General features: G+C 38.2%; 1 protein-coding gene across 3 annotated transcripts in view; it reads left to right on the top strand.

Annotated features, from left to right (window-relative positions):
• Positions 1-16,323, top strand: part of grm8b (glutamate receptor, metabotropic 8b) — a 126,753-nt gene that overhangs the window by 72,260 nt on the left and 38,170 nt on the right. For 2 of the 3 annotated variants that reach the window (XM_089127528.1, XM_089127527.1), the window contains exons 4-6: positions 11,143-11,278; positions 12,315-12,469; positions 12,567-12,704. The exons of the other annotated variant lie outside the window; for it this stretch is intronic. In XM_089127528.1, coding sequence (XP_088983654.1) covers positions 11,143-11,278; positions 12,315-12,469; positions 12,567-12,704 — 429 coding nt within the window. The remainder of the gene's footprint in view (positions 1-11,142; positions 11,279-12,314; positions 12,470-12,566; positions 12,705-16,323) is intronic. 3 annotated transcript variants of the gene reach the window in all.

Genomic DNA, 16,323 nt, shown 5'->3' with positions numbered 1-16,323 from the left:
AAATACGAAACTTACTTTGCTGTTAAGAAAGTGTGCTTTTTAAACATGATAAACAAGCATGTTACTATTTCACCTGTAAGTTACTTTCTATATGACCAACATTTTACTATTTAATATGTTAATGATTATAGTTCATATAGCAGTTCGACGTAATGAGCTATATAAATATTACTGTACTATTTTAAACCGAAATACTATTTTTGAACAACGTAGAGTAAAAACGTAAAGTGTCCAAAACTTTATTTACTAGTTAAAGGGTAACTAAACCCCTGGTCAGAGCTTTGCAACGAACAGAGCGGTCAAATGTCAAAAAAGTTACTCGAATAAAAGATCAGCATTAAAAAAAAGCCCAATTCTTACAGACCATTAACTAAAAAATGTTGGTTTAGGGTTTAGTTACCTTTTAAATTTAAGTTTTTTTACTGAAATACTACTTTTACTTAGTAAAAATGAATGTTACTGTACTAGAGACTACTTTATGAGAAATCTGGTGCTCAAATGAGACTATTTTTAAACAATGTATTGTAAAAAAAAAGTGTCAAACTTTACTATTTACTAGTTAATTTCAAGTATTTTGTTTTTACTTCAATTAAAATACAGAAATACTACTTTTACTTATACACATACAAAATGTGCGATTTGAATATTAATAAAAAAAAATTGCTTTTACGTTTTTATTAATTGTCGCTGAAATTAAAAGTACATTTGATAAACAGAATTTTACTCTTTATAAAGTAGAGAGCTCATTTACATTCCCATTTATTTGTTGCTGAAATTTTAACTGTAATATTTGAATACTAATGTGATATAAATACATATTTTTAGCCAGCAACATTATACTATGATCTTTCAGATTAAATGAAACTGGCAAAGATCCTTGAACCGTTATTTCACATGTCTTTGAACTGATCGCTGTGGCATTTTCAGGCCCGTTACAATTGAATACTGTCAGCATGCTCTGCTTAATGCAGTATGATGTGGCAGAGATTCATTTATAGCACAGAAGCCCCTCTCCTCCGGTCCAAACGTGTCTTTCTACAGCAATTAACTGCGGAAAGGTTGATCTTAGACGTGAGCTGGCAGAGATATGTCTTTGTCTACGCTACAAACCCACTGCTCTTGTCTTCAAAGGAAGGAGGCATCCTCCCCCAGGCAACACTGCCAGTTATATACTGATAAACTTTGTAACTTCACCTGCAAAAGTTTTAAATGGAGTTTTACTGTAATTACTGCTCCAGTGATTTTGGTAGCTAGAAATGAGCTGTAGATTCATTGCCAAGCTCTGATTCCTATTAAAGAGCAAACTTTAACCTTTCATCGCTCGTTTCCATAATTCATATTGACCTTCTATGCAACAAGAAGGGATTCAAACCTAGCCTTGCTTTCACAGGAAGCGACATAAATGTAACTCATAAATGATTGGATGCACTCTACAATTGATTCATAGAAGTAACATGAGAAGAAAAGGCAAAACTTTATTGTACTGTACAGTTCCGGTTAGAGCTTAAAGGATTAGTTCACTTTTGAAAAAACTTTTGCTGATAATTTACTCACCCCCATGTCATCCAAGATGTCCATGTCTTTCTTTCCTCAGTCGAAAAGAAATTTAGGTTTTTGATGAAAACATTCCAGGATTTTTCTCCATATAATGGACTTCAATGGGAACCGGATGGTTCAGGGTCCAAAAGACTGTTTCAGATGTAGCTTCAAATGTCTTTAAACAATATCAGACGATGAATAAGGGTCTTATCATGCGAAACGATCGGTTATTTCAAAACTTATTCCAAAAATGTAACTTTTCTAAGGACAAATGCTAGCCTTGTAATATATTGTGAGGCGCGTTTGCAACGTCACGTAATACGTAATTACGTTCAAAAGGTCACGGGCGACGTAGCCGGAAGTACAGAATCAAAATCGTCCGACATCGTTGTTTTACCTTTTAATTCCTTTTTTGTAAACGGCGTTTGAGTTAGTTTTCACGTTCAACCTATGCGTTCAACTTGTAAACACTCTGACTCTGTACTTCTGGCTACGTCGCCTGTGACCTTTTGAACGTAATTACGTGTTACGTGACGTTGCAAACGCGCCTCACAGAATGGAGAAAGGCTAGCATTTGTCCTTAGAAAAGATACATTTTTGTAATAAGCTTTGAAATAACCGATCGTTTCGCATGATAAGACCCTTATTCATCGTCTGGTGTCGTTTAAAGACATTTGAAGCTGCATCTGAAACTGTTATTAACTGTCGTTTGGACCTCGGTTGGACCTGGTTCCCATGGAAGTCCATTATAAGGAGAAAAATCCTGGAATGTTTTCATCAAAAACCTAAATTTCTTTTCGACTGAGGAAAGAAAGACATGGACATCTTGGATGACATGGGGGTGAGTAAATTATCAGCAAAAGTTTTTTCAAAAGTGAACTAATCCTTTAAGCGGTGAGAGCTTGACAGTGAGGAACTGAGAAAAATGACTTCAAAGATTTTTAGTTGTGCCGCCAAATTAATTATCTGGCAATTAGGTGTTTTATGAAAATAATCTACATAAAAAAACTCGAACTTTTGAGCACTATTTTAAAGTTACTGTACTCTGCCTTTGTATTGTCTGTAAAAATTGAGAAGTCATACAAAGGTAAAAGGCAGTAACTTCCTTCTTATCAATAGTTGGTTGCTGATCGCCATTAATAAAATCATAAAACCTGCATTAAATCTAGTGAGCATGGCATTGATTTTGTATGATGTATAATTACTAAGCCATCTCCTGTGCTTTGGTTGCATTCTGATGACATTATTAGGCTACTACATTAAAGGCTTAGTTCACCCAAAAATGAAAATTAAGTCATTAATTACTCACCCCCATGCTGTACCAACCCCGTAAGACCTTCGTTCGTCTTCGGAACACAAATGAAGATATTTTTGATTAAATTTGAGAGCTGTATAAAGTCAATGAAGAAAATGTTTAAATATCCCAAGTGACTACCGTGGCTTAACTACATGTTTATCAAGCGACGCGAATACTTTTTGTGCGAAAAAACAAACAAAAATAACGAGTTTATTCGACTACTCCTTTTCTTCCTTGTAGGCCAGAAACGAGACTTCCTTAGATTTCCACGACGCATGCGCGAGAATTGCGATCTCCTTACACTACTTCAATTCAGTTCTCGCGCATGCGTCGTGGAAATCTAAGGAAGTCTCGTTTCTGGCCTACAAGGAAGAAAAGGAATAGTCGAATAAACTCGTTATTTTTGTTTGTTTTTTCGCACAAAAAGTATTCTCGTCGCTTGATGAACATATAGTTGAGCCACGGTAGTCACTTGGGATATTTAAACATTTTCTTCATTGACTTTCTGGGCCGTCAAGAGGCAGTCCCTTAGGAGCCAATGTGGTAGTTATACAGCTCTCAAATTTAATCAAAAATATCTTCATTTGTGTTCCGAAGACGAACGAAGGTCTTACGGGGTTGGTACAGCATGGGGGTGAGTAATTAATGACTTAATTTTTATTTTTGGGTGAACTAACCCTTTAAACATGACAATAGCCAGCAGCCATATCACCCTCTAGCCCAAGACTGGTTGCCCACTAAAGCTAAGCAGGGCTGAGCCTGGTTAGTACCTGGATGGGAGACCTTCTGAGAAAGCCAGGTTGCTGCTGGAAGAGGTGTTAGTGAGGCCAGCAGGGGGTGCTCACCCTGTGGTCTGTGTGGGTCCTAACACCCCAGTATAGTGATGGGGACACTATGCTGTCAAAAGAGTGCCGTCCTTCGGATGAGACGTTAAACCGAGGTCCTGACTCTCTGTGGTCATAAAAAATCCCAGGATGTCTTTCGAAAGAGTAGGGGTGTAACCCCGGCATCCTGGCCAAATTTGCCCAGTGGCCTCTGTCCATCATGGCCTCCTAATCATCCCCATAATACACCAATTGGCTTCATCACTGTCTCCTCTCCACCAGTAAGCTGGTGTGTGGTGAGCGTTCTGGCGCACTATGGCTGCCGTCGTATCATCCAGGTGGATGCTGCACACTGGTGGTGGTTGAGGAGATCCCCCCCCCCCTCTATGTGAAGCGCTTTGAGTGTCCAGAAAAGCACTATATAAATGTAATGAATTATTATTATTATTATTAATATACCTCCATAGAGTATCATCAATTGGTAGGTACCGTGGCATAAGACTTGCTAAGCGGTCGTTCAAAAAGATCACCTTATAGCGGTGGATCTGAAAGACGCATATACTTTCACATTCAGATAGCCCCTCATCACAGGCGCTTCCAGAGATTCGTGTTTGAAGGTGTCACGCTCCTTATACGTTCATGAAAAGTAGGCCCATGAACGCAGTGTGCGTTCTGGACTACAGACGACTAATGCATTTGTAGCACAACCTTCTGTGTTCTCCGTCTTTTCAGTATGCGGTGGTTTCAGCTGTGTGTGTGAACTTGGCTCGTCATGTGGATTTTTTTATGCTGTGATTGTTTACAACCCGCTTGTAACAGCTGGTCTGATGTTGTATGCAACAATATAGGCGACCCTTGTTGCTTCATTATGTTGTATTTGTATGCACCAAAATACCCTTTTTGCTTCAGACTCAATTGACTCAAGATACTCATCACCATGATAAAGGAGGTCTTGAATGTGCCATAAATATCAAAAACTCATTTACAACCCAAAACGTTACTTTTGCCTTTGCACGGCAGCTCTGTGGCCAGTGCTTTCCGCACTTTCACCGGCCACAATTTTGACAATGATACAGTACCATGGGTAAAAACTGCCATGTTGATATTTTTTATTTTTTTACTATCTCATAATTTGGCAGCAGGTATATTAGGCTGCTGTCACTTAAAGGGATAGTTCACTTTGAAATAAAATTTTGATAAGTTTTAGTTTACCTCAAGGGCATCAAAGATGTAGGTGTCTTTGTTTCCAGAGGATTTTCAATTTTGATATTTTTAGGTCAAACCGTTGTTGTCTGTCAGTCATATAATGGAGGTCTATGGGGTCCACCTCAAAGAGCATGCACAGAGAAGTCCAAATTAAACATGTTTTAATGACAGATTTGTAGTCGAGACCACCTCACTCGAGTCCGAGTCGAGACCGAGACCAGAGAGAGTCGAGTCCGAGTCAAGACCGAGTCCATAGAGAGTCGAGTCCAAGTCGAGTCCAAGACCAGAGATGGTCGAGTCCGAGTTGAGACCGAGACCAGTGAGGGTTAATTACCTAATTTACTTTTATTTACTTAGAGAAATCCTTTTTTTATTTTACTGAATTTACTTAGAGATTAAAAAATATGATCAGTTTAGGGTAAAAAGGCCACATAGTAGGTGGTGTTAAAAGTAATTTTATTACAATTTGTCATGCGCAGTTGCGCACTAGAAAATCACCAATCACTGGGCGTGTCAATCAATTTAAAAAAATATTTTATTAACATACATTAATAATCATGAAAAATATTTTGAATTGAACTCGAGTGGACTCGGGAATAAGTCTGAGTCCTAAAAAAAAAAAATGTTCGAGTACGAGTCAATTCCGAGTCCAAATGCACACGAGTCCATGACAAGACCAAGACCATTAAAATATGGTCTCGAGACCGAGTCCGAGACGAGTCCGAGTCTCGAGTACTACAACACTGTTTAATGACTCGTAAATGTAAGTACACATTGAAGACACAAAAGGAGCGGTTTGTGTGAGAAAACGAACAGTATTTATATCGTTTTTACATCTTGTAATCACAGTCACGTCCAAGTGAAAGCCTGAAAGCCCGGGAAGTGATCTCTCGCTCTAACACAGTCTCATCCCAAGTCGTCATATAACTGATATAATGATATGATAATGATAACTGATAACATATTTCTCTGGGGAATTTGCGAGAGACGGCAAAAGCATTGACATTTTTCTTTCCCTCATCCAATCTCATATTTTTCCCATCACCATGTCTCTTTTGTGGCTCTGTAAATTTAGACACATTTTTTAAAAGATTTTTCCTTTATCTTTGGTGTTTGTATTTGTCATTTGGACATGCATTACCATTAATCTACATTGCAAAAAAATATTGTTTGTCAACTTCGCATCAACTAACATTTATGAGTTAAACCTCATCGCCTACCTTTTGAAACAGTGCGTTTATGGTATTTACGGAGGCGGCTCACTGGATTTAGGAATTCAGGCACAATGACAAAGCGGAAAACCATGTTAACTGACTTTTATATGTTTTAGCATAGAACTTTTTTGTGCTAATTATCTCGACTCTGACTGAAGTCGTTTGGTATAACGTACACATACAGTGTTTTGTACAGATGTGAGTGTATCTCTTCCCACAGATGCTTTTGTTCCGGTTTCAACCCTTTCATCGCATGCACAGTGTGGTATGCATTTGTGTCGGCTTATGCACGTCGCACCGCTAATGGCTGCCACGGTGTGCGTGTGAAGCACAAAAGCCCTCGCTCCCACGCTCAGCACACTTTTTGTGCGACACTGGCTGTGCTCGTGTCTGAGGGAAAAGGTGAGATTGTTCTGCCGTATGATAGCAAACCCAGGCTTACTTCTGCCAAAATATTGAAAGGCTGTATAAAATGAACAGTAAACAGTGGAAAAGAAAATTTGGCTTCAGTGTGGGATTTATTTCCAAAATGAACTTGGCACTGATTGCATTAATATTTAAAATACTGCCTGATGTCTTTTAACTGCAATATGTGTGACATGAAGTGAAGCTTTTGCTTTGCTTTTGCAAAACACCAAAAATACATTTTCTGTATGAGATGCACTCTATGGACACCATATCGTTTATCGGACAAGTTTTTATTATTATTATTATTATTATTTTTGATATTTGGCATTTAATTGTAATAAATTGATAGAATATGGAATCTAGAAAAATGTCAAAAAGATATGAGACAGTAGATTCATTTTGTGGTGTAGAATTCTAGCCATTATATAGAAAATATGAAGTTTATAGTCTTTTTAACTTTTATCGCTGTTCTCCAAAAAGTTTTTGTATGCATCTTTAATTTCATGTCGCATTTGTTTTTTTAAGAATTATAAGCTTGTGGGTACATAATTATGATGACTGTCTTTATAAAACTGCTTACTTTCTTCACAGTATAAATAGGTCTTCATATCAAGGCCATATTTGATTATTTTTATCGATATTAGAGATTTTTTTTAGATAATGACATTTAATTGTTTGTTTTTTTTAACCGCTAAGAACATATGACATTAGAATTGTTGTGGTGTGTTTTATATTTTGAATTTGAATAGTTTTCTATGATCAATAAGTTATGACAACATATTTTTACATTGCTCTAACTCATCAAAATAAGTTCACACATTTTTTTTAACAAAGTTACACAAGATTCAACGCATTTTTTAAGTCAGTTTGATTCATCACACTTAGAAGAAAGGCTCTATATAGAACCTTAAAAGGTTCTATCAGCGCTACGTATTTGGAACCCCTAAAAGGTTCTATACACTCTTAAAAAAAGGTTCCTCTGGGTTCTAAATGGAACCCTGGGGTTCCGTACTTGGCCTTTTACAAGAAAAAAAGGTTCTATATAGAACCATTTTGGAGTTCCATATATGAAGCAGGGGTGGAACCATTTCTGGTTCTAAATAGAACCATTTCGTCTAAGAGTGATCATTGAAGTTGAAATGACTTAATCCAAGTTGATTTTACTTAAAAATTTAAGGCAGCAACTTTTTTTTTTTTTTTACAATGCACAGATTGTGGTTCATTCAAGTATGTCTGTCTGACTTTCTACTGAATTGAATTAGTTTTTGTAGTATGCAAACTACAGCTGCTGAATTAAATGTCAGCACTGAACTCACAGCTGGCACAATCTGCTAATTTATGTTGCCTTTTAAGCTTGATGGGAAAATGATCAAAACTTGTAATATTAATCATCCAGAATGCTTCTCAGCTTCTGCCATTAAATGAGGCACTGCCATTTTCCTTTTTAATTACTATAAACCATGAAACATACAATTTGTCATTTAGTTATTTCACAGTCTTATTCTGAATTCAAAAACAGACTTGAACTCGATTTCATACTCCACTGTTGAGTGATATGAGATATGGATCATGTTGTTGCTGATCATTTTATGACATTAGATACATTCCTGCTGACAATAGACAAGACGCCACAAGCGCTGATAAATTGTTTCAGATTGTGATTGTTGTACTACCTCTGTCGCCCACGGCGTGACTAATGCAACCGCAAACTCGTAATGCCTCGGGCAGATTTGACAGGGAGCGTTAAATGAGCTTCCTTACCAGACGTGGCCGCTGACCTATACAGAGTTCTATGATTCTGTGTCACGGCCTGTCTGAATATTTTATGAGAGGCAGGACGCCTGGAGTGTGGCAGATTCAGAGGTGAATTACACGGCGACGATAATGCGTGTTTGTTTATGAACCTCAGATGAACTAGTTGACTCATCACCTTCAACAAAACTGATTGCCTAAATAGTGAGCTGCTTTTAACCTCACATCAAGAATGATAACCGTAATGATGAGTATAATGATAACTATATTTGTGTCCACACCAACAGATGATAATATAGTGTTTATTAGATCGTCTGCCACTTTAAATGCTTGAGCTCTGATGGTGGAATCTGATTCGCTGTCGATGTCTTAAAAAAAAAAGGGATTCCAACATTATCATTCTTCTGTGTGATTATCGTTTAGCTGTGATGTGTGGACTATATTCTCATAGAATTACAATGATTATTAAAACTTTATAGTTATCGTACTTGGTGTGAACAGGCTTTAAGTCAGCATCCTAAAGCTTGTGGGTTTCTCATAAGTGAATTGTGTAGAAAGTTTTAACCAGAAAAATATGATTTGACTGTTGAATCAAGTAAGGTTTGGTGTTAGCATGTTGCTAAGCTAACGATGCAATACTTATGCAAGCACAAGTATACACTAACATTGGATGGATTTAAAATATATATATATATGTACTTTTAAAGGCGTTTTGAAGATTTATTTGAATGTTAATAACAATACTGAGAGTGTAAGCCATTCGTTGGTTGAGTTTTATTGAAAAGTGTAAACACTGTGTCTCTGTCTCACTGTGTATATTGCATAGTATTAACAGACCTGTAAATCAATCTAAATCAAGGAATGAAAAGACCCTTTTCAGCAGTTTCAGGTCATTTATTACAGAAATATAGCATTTATAGTCTTTTTGTTTGTTATAGCACCCAATCTTCCAAAAAGTTTGCTTGCTTCTTTAGATTCATGTCACTTGTGCTTGCCTAATTTCTACATTTCTGAGGTTTTCTTAAGGAATTATGGGTTATTATGGGACTTTTGGCTACACAAATGATCAATTGTTATCTTTATTAAAAAAAAAAAAAATCACGCTGTATAGATAAGCTTTCTATATATTATCATATTTGGGGCTATAGTGCCCGGTAGTGTTCTTGTAAATCCAATGTTTTGGGAACAGTGTCACAAATTTGCAGTTTGCAGCAATTTTGCCGGTGGCTCAGTGTTTAGCATTGGCACCTCAAAGCCAGAATGTCCCTGGTTCGAGTTTAGACTGAGCCAGGATGCCTTTCTGTGTGGAGTTTGTATGTTCTCCCACATATTGACGTTGGTTTCCTCTGGGTAAATTGGACGATTCTGTCCAGGGTGCCTAACTCTTAGAAAAAGCTGTCACTTGGGCAGTATCCTACACATTTGCACCTTATATACCTTTTAAAGGGTGCATATTAGAAGTGATATTGTGAGATTGCAAGTCAGACCTGACATCTTGAAGTGTGCCCCATGAGGACGGCCCACCAGCAGACATTATCGCTGCGCAGCATCTCAATTACACGATGTTGACGGAATTGATGACAAAGGAGAACAGCCACCATTAAGGAAAGCATGACGATGACGCTTATCCTTGAAAGGACATAATCACTGGGTGTCTCTGGGTGAATTGGGCATCGTGATGCATCCACAGCTGCTCTCGGGATGAGGCCACCATAGCCGTTCATTAAATGGACTGTAGTGGTGAGAGCACGTTTTTGGAGGGGTACTGGAGTGTTTAACTCGGGCCGTGAAGTGCTAATGCTCTAATTGAGGGCTTAGAGGCAAGATGGAGGGTTATTATAGCCACACTTTACGCCAAGCGGTGGCCCGTTTCCATATCAAATGCTCCTTGCTGCAAATTCCCTGACAACATGATATTGCCTGCGAGGATTTAAATTGACCGAGAGCAGATGGTTTGTTTTGGAGGAAGAGACAGCGAGCACGAATCCTCCATTAGTCTGAGACTGAGATCTATTAAGGACCTGATCAGATCTCGACGACACGGCTTGTCACAATTTTTCTTGCCGCGTCTCTGAATACAGAAAACCGAATTGCTGTTGTGTACATTTCGGTGGATATGACACTTTGGCTGCAGGTTTTCAAGTGCACTGTGTGAATTGCATTAGACCGAGTAAATAAGCCGGGACGTGTTTGACATCACCTTGTGTTCCCGCAGGCACCTTGGGCAAGGTGACACTATCAGATATCATTTGAATCTAAACACGCTTTCCTCACTCCGCTGAGAGAAACACTGAATCTGTTTGTTGTTCTCTGGTCCCTCTGTATCTAATCTACGTGCGTCGCTGTCCATCTTATAATGGAATAAGTTTCCGTTGCCGCTCCGGTGTTTTCATCCTTCCTTCCGTGCTTTCTGACCTTCTGATGTCCTGTCTTTCTCTCTTTTTCTCTCTTTGTCACTCTCTTCTGCTTTCATACTCAATTTCATTTGCAATATCCCTTTATCGTCTTGTCATCCTCCTTTTCCCTATTTATCTTTCTTGTCTCCATTATCATGTTTTATTTCATCCCATCCCTTCCTTTCCCTTTCCTTTTCCCCTGTTTTCTTTCCCTTCTCTTATCTCTTATCCAATTTCCTTTTTCCAATTCTTATCCAATTATACTTCCCTCATTTCCATTTGCATTTTTTTCTATTTTCTAACTTTACTTTTCCTCCAATTATCTCCTTTCCCTTCAATTCCAATCTTTCCTCTTATCCAATTCCTTTCATTTCAATTCAATCTTTCCTCTTATCCAATTCCTTTCCATTCATTTTCCTTTCCTCACTCTGTATCTCTCCATCATTCATTCTCCATCCCCATATTCTCTCTCTCTCTCTCATACTTCCTCATCTACTTTCTCTCAGGCGGTGTGTGTATTGCTCAGTCTCTGAAGATCCCCAGAGAGCCCAGACCAGGAGAGTTCGACAAGATCATCCTGCGGCTTCTGGAGACACCCAATGCTCGTGCAATCGTCATGTTTGCGAATGAAGATGACATCAGGTGTCTTTATCTATAGCGATTTTCTTTCCGTCATATTCATTGATGTATAGATATTTAATAATAATGGTGATCTGGCCTTGTAATATGCTGAAAAAAAGAAGGCCTAAGAAGTCCTTTACAAGCATTTTACACTGAAATTGGTTTTGTTCAATTTTTTTTTGTATGTGTTATTTTTACTGAGAAATAAGAGTAATGACTTTCTTGAATCTACGTTTTACCCATTAATGCTGTCTTTTTCAAATCATGTGAAGTATTTGGTTGGGCTAAAATTTGCAGGGCAGGATGAGTCCTCAAAATATACAACAATTTAAAAGTTATTTGAAATTGTAATAATATTTCACAAAATATCTGTTTTACTGCAATTTTGATCAAATAAGTACAGCCCTGGTAAACGACTTCTTCGAAAATGTATATTTGTAAAAAAAAAAAGAAAAATACCAACCTTAATCTGAAGTCTTTGAAGTCTTTTGACCGAAAATATTTTGAAGTTGTGGTAACTTCTAGAAGTCTGGTAACTTTCATAGTAAACCTGTATTTAGGTGTTTTAGAAGTTAATAAATGCATTGGAAATGTACTAAAAGCCAAATGTTGAGTTCACAGGGTCTTTAAGTCAAATGTGACGAACCACAGATACTTAACTTTGACTTTCAAAGAGTTATATTGAAGATGATGCAATCAAGCCGTAAGTATTGCTCTTAGGTGAAAACCTCTCAAGTCAGCTATTTCCTATAATGTGCCTAAGGCCTGGAGAGCTCATTTTAACATAATCCACTTTTCAGTCATTTTATCCATGGAATTTCATGTACCTTTAGCACAAGACCAAATCACATCCCCATATTCCAGAGAGCCGCTGCCCTTCTAAGCCTATTACATGATGTCCTTTGGAGTCTTGCCTATTACACTGATGACTTTATGGTCTAACAGAACACTGTTGACCTCCGAAAATCAGAACGAATCAGGTTCAACGAATCATAGTTTTTAGGAGACATCACTGCCTCACACGTGAATGTGTATTTTGTGTTTGCTCATCTTTCAGACGTGTATTGGATGCCGCAATGCGCAATAACCAAACGGGTCACTTCCTGTGGGTGGGATCAGACAGCTGGGGCTCAAAGATATCTCCTGTCGTCCAGCAGGAAAGTGTGGCAGAAGGTGCTATTACCATCCTCCCAAAAAGAGCATCCATAGAAGGTAAAATGATAATTGTCTAGTGGACAAATTCTGATTTAATATTTCTCTTGCAATTCCAGTCCAATTCCAATTCCAATGCTTTCATACTTATTTTCAGCCTTTGACAGATACTTCAAAAGCCGCTCCTTGTCCAACAACCGACGGAACGTTTGGTTTGCAGAGTTCTGGGAGGAGAATTTTGGATGCAAATTGGGGATGCACGGGAAGCGTCTAGGCAGCCCGAAGAAATGCACTGGTATGAGAAGGTTTTGCATTACTGTCTTTTAACCTGGATTAGAAATTACGCTGTTAGTGTTAGACTTCTCTTCTGCCTGGGAGGCAAAACAGTCCATCTCTTTGAGGATTCAGTGTTTCTAGTGGTTGAGAAGATCAATGGGGACATCAGGGACAAGAGATTCCTAGAAAGGAACTGGTAAAGCCTTAAATAAACAGCAGAGTCTTACTGATGTGCGCACAATTGAGGTCAAAATTGTTCCATCTTTACAATCTGACGGGCCTTCTAAGCTCTGATTGATTTACTCAAAGGCTAGCTGAATTATTTAAGCAGACCAATTCACTTCCATTGTAAGTGCCAGTAATAGAAACCTAGATGTTTTCCTTTTGAAATAAAAATCTTAACTGAGCCTGAAATATTCAATTAAAGTAGTAAGACTTGGCTAAAATAAAATGTAATTGTTTTTAGTTTATCTGCCCTCGGTTCACCATGGTGACAGTTGCCTCTTGTTGTTGCTCTCGTCTCCTCTTGTCACTTAATTCTCCTTCTCTCCTGTATGAAACTCATGTGTACAGGTATATAGAGCAGATGGACATTTGGGGTCCTTTTATGAAAGCACAGTTATTGTTCTGGCACGGTGATTTGACATAATGAGAATAATTACATAGCAGTGGATGCGGCACATCGCGCTCTCTCTCTTGTTCTCTCGCTCTCTCTTTCTGAATGATCTGTAAAGAGATGCTCAGACTACGCTTCACTGCAAATGGATGCCTCTGTCAACAGCACGCTGGCAGAAATGCTGATTACGATCATCTATTCCTTAAAGAAGTATGAAGAGGGAGAGCTATTAAGCCATGACAAAAAGATGCTCTTTTTTTGTCAAATAATAAAAACAGACGCTGAGAGATCCCAGCTGCCAGGGCCGTGCAGCGCTGGGGCCTAGAAAATTTGAATAGAAGCATAGAAGATGGCTGAAGACACATGCACATAAGGACGCAAATACACCATTACATCCAGTATTCAAATACTGCAAAACAACATTATGTGGCACAAGCGATGCTTTTACTTTTCAAATGTAACATTTGTGACTATTTATTCATCAGCATGTAGCTCACATTTTTTTACACGAATAATACCTCACATAATGTGTGTTTATATATATATATATATATATATATATATATATATGAAGAGTTCAGATGCAAAAGCCTCTAAGTGCCATTTGAAATTTTCTTCTAGAATGATCATTTTTATCAAGCTTGTATATTTAAGTTCAGTGATTTCACTTAAATGGCAATGATAATTACCTATTAATTGTTATTTAAGAGAAATTACTGAACTTAAATATACAAGTTTGATAAAAATCATCATTAAAGAAGAAAATTTCAAATGGCATTTAGAGGCTTTTGCATCTGAACTCTTCATATATATAGATATATATATATATATATATATATATATATATACAGTATATCCAGGGACTTGGGATGGACTAGAACATAACAACCCAGAACACCCTTGCAACTATTTAGCAACTTCCTAGCAATCAAACAGAACACCCTAGCAACCACATAGAAATTGTATTTTAGACTCTTGACTTTGACTAGTAAGCAACAACCCAGAATGCTATACACTCTAAAAAATGCTGGGTTGTTTTAACCCAACTTTGGCTCAAATATGGACAAACCCAAACATTGTGTTAAACATGTCATTAAAAATGTTAACCCAATGGCTGGGTTTGTCCATACTTGACCCAAAGTTGGGTTAAAACAATCCAGCATTTTTTTAGAGTGTAGTAACCGCCTAGCAACTCCCTGGCAACCATCCAGGAAACCCTCACAAGAACATAGAAATATTGTTTGAGGCTCAGGCTCTTGACTTTGACTAGTAAACAACTAGTCTACCACACAGCAGCTCCCTAGCAACTACCCAGAACACCCTAGCAACTATCTAGCAACTTCCTAGCAACCACCAAGAACAACCTTGCAACCACATAGAAATGTATTTTTAGGCTCTCGACTTGGACTAGTAAGCAACAACCCAGAATGCTAGTAACCATCTAGCAACTCCCTAGAAACCACCCAGAAAATCTCATAGCAACCACATAGTAATTTTGTTTGAGCCTTTTGACTTGGACTAGTATGCAACAACACAGAACGTTATAGTAACTGTCTTGCAACTCCATAGAAACCACTCGGAGTATCAAAGCAACTCCTTAGCGACTATAGCAGCTCTCTAGCAAGCACCCAGAATACCAAAGCAAACATGCTGTTTCAAAGGTTTCTTCTACTTGAGCTATTGTAAAAACCCACAGAACACTAAAAACATATAAAAACATTATTTGGGCTAGTAAGCAACAATCCAGAAAAAAACTAGAAGCCATTTAACAAATTACTAGCTATTGCTACCACATAGAACACCCTATCATCTTTTTAGTAACCACCTAGAACAACCTAGTTACCACTAAGCAGCTACCCAGAAACCACACAGACACCATATAAACTCCTTAGTAACCACTTAGAACATCCTAAAAATTCCCTAGCAACTGTATAGAAAAGCTGTCTCAGAATCTAAGATATCTTTATAATGTGCAGTGAAGTCACCTGGTCCGTTTTAAATGCGTGTTGCCTTAGAGACATGCATCTGTATCTATCATTAGCTCTTGCGTTTTTGTGTGTGTAAGGGGGTCAAAAGGCCTAATTCAAGTCACATGATCGGTGATGCACTGCTGATTTTGTTTCAGCACATCTCCAGGCAGCCTCGTAGACAAGCAATTGTGAATCAGAGCACTCAACGCCATAGTGTTATATTTAGTCGAGCAGTGATGCTTTCCTGTCTGGGCTGTTAGCGGAGGTAGCAAGCCGTGAGAATGCATCAGTTCACTTTAGGGGATCTCTGTCATGGCATTCACTTAAGCTATAGCCCGATTTAGACTTCATAAACTCTCCACACATTCAGTTCAGAAAGAAAATTGGCTGTACCGGAATAAGAAAATCAAAGTGGACAAACTCTTTTAGAAGTGCAAGCATTTGATGCTCGACCAACATGTTCAGCGTTACAATAAATATAATGTTTAAAGGGACGATGGCTCTTTGGTGTAGTCTGAATGCATTTGTGCTGGCTGTATAAATACTTTTCAGCCCATTCTCATCCCCAAGGCGTCATCTAACTGACGCATTTTGGCCATGCTTCAATATGCTTCACGCTTTAGGCACCCTTTAGCGTCAGTTAGATGACGCCCAAGGATCGCATACAACCCTAAAGGCCATTGCACACCGCCTCCGAAACTTTCGTCCGTCATAAAAAAATTCGGATCAGGTTCGATTTTCTGCGTTTTTCGCATCCACAGCCAGCATTTTGAGAAGTTTTTTGACAATTCAGGGCCGGGGGAGCTCGTTCCGCACATCATTGCGCATATGCGCGGCGCTTTCAGTTTCAGTTTTCAATTCGATCAAGTGTTTATGTTCTCTTCTCTCGATTGGATTATGAAAGGAAAAACCTCCCCTTTCAATCAGATTGAAATTTCGGATCGATTAATGTGTGATTGAGCAGCCAATTCGATAAGTAATGTATTTTTTTGGTACAATATATAACCTGTAGGTTATACAGCTGTTGTATATGTGTGTGTGTGTGTCTGTGT

The sequence above is a fragment of the Pimephales promelas genome, chromosome 25 (assembly GCF_988280905.1).
Source record: "Pimephales promelas chromosome 25, fPimPro1.hap1.1, whole genome shotgun sequence".
In the NCBI taxonomy this organism is placed as follows: domain Eukaryota; kingdom Metazoa; phylum Chordata; class Actinopteri; order Cypriniformes; family Leuciscidae; genus Pimephales; species Pimephales promelas.
Note: the sequence above shows the minus strand (reverse complement) of the source record. Positions and strands in the feature narration are given on the sequence as shown.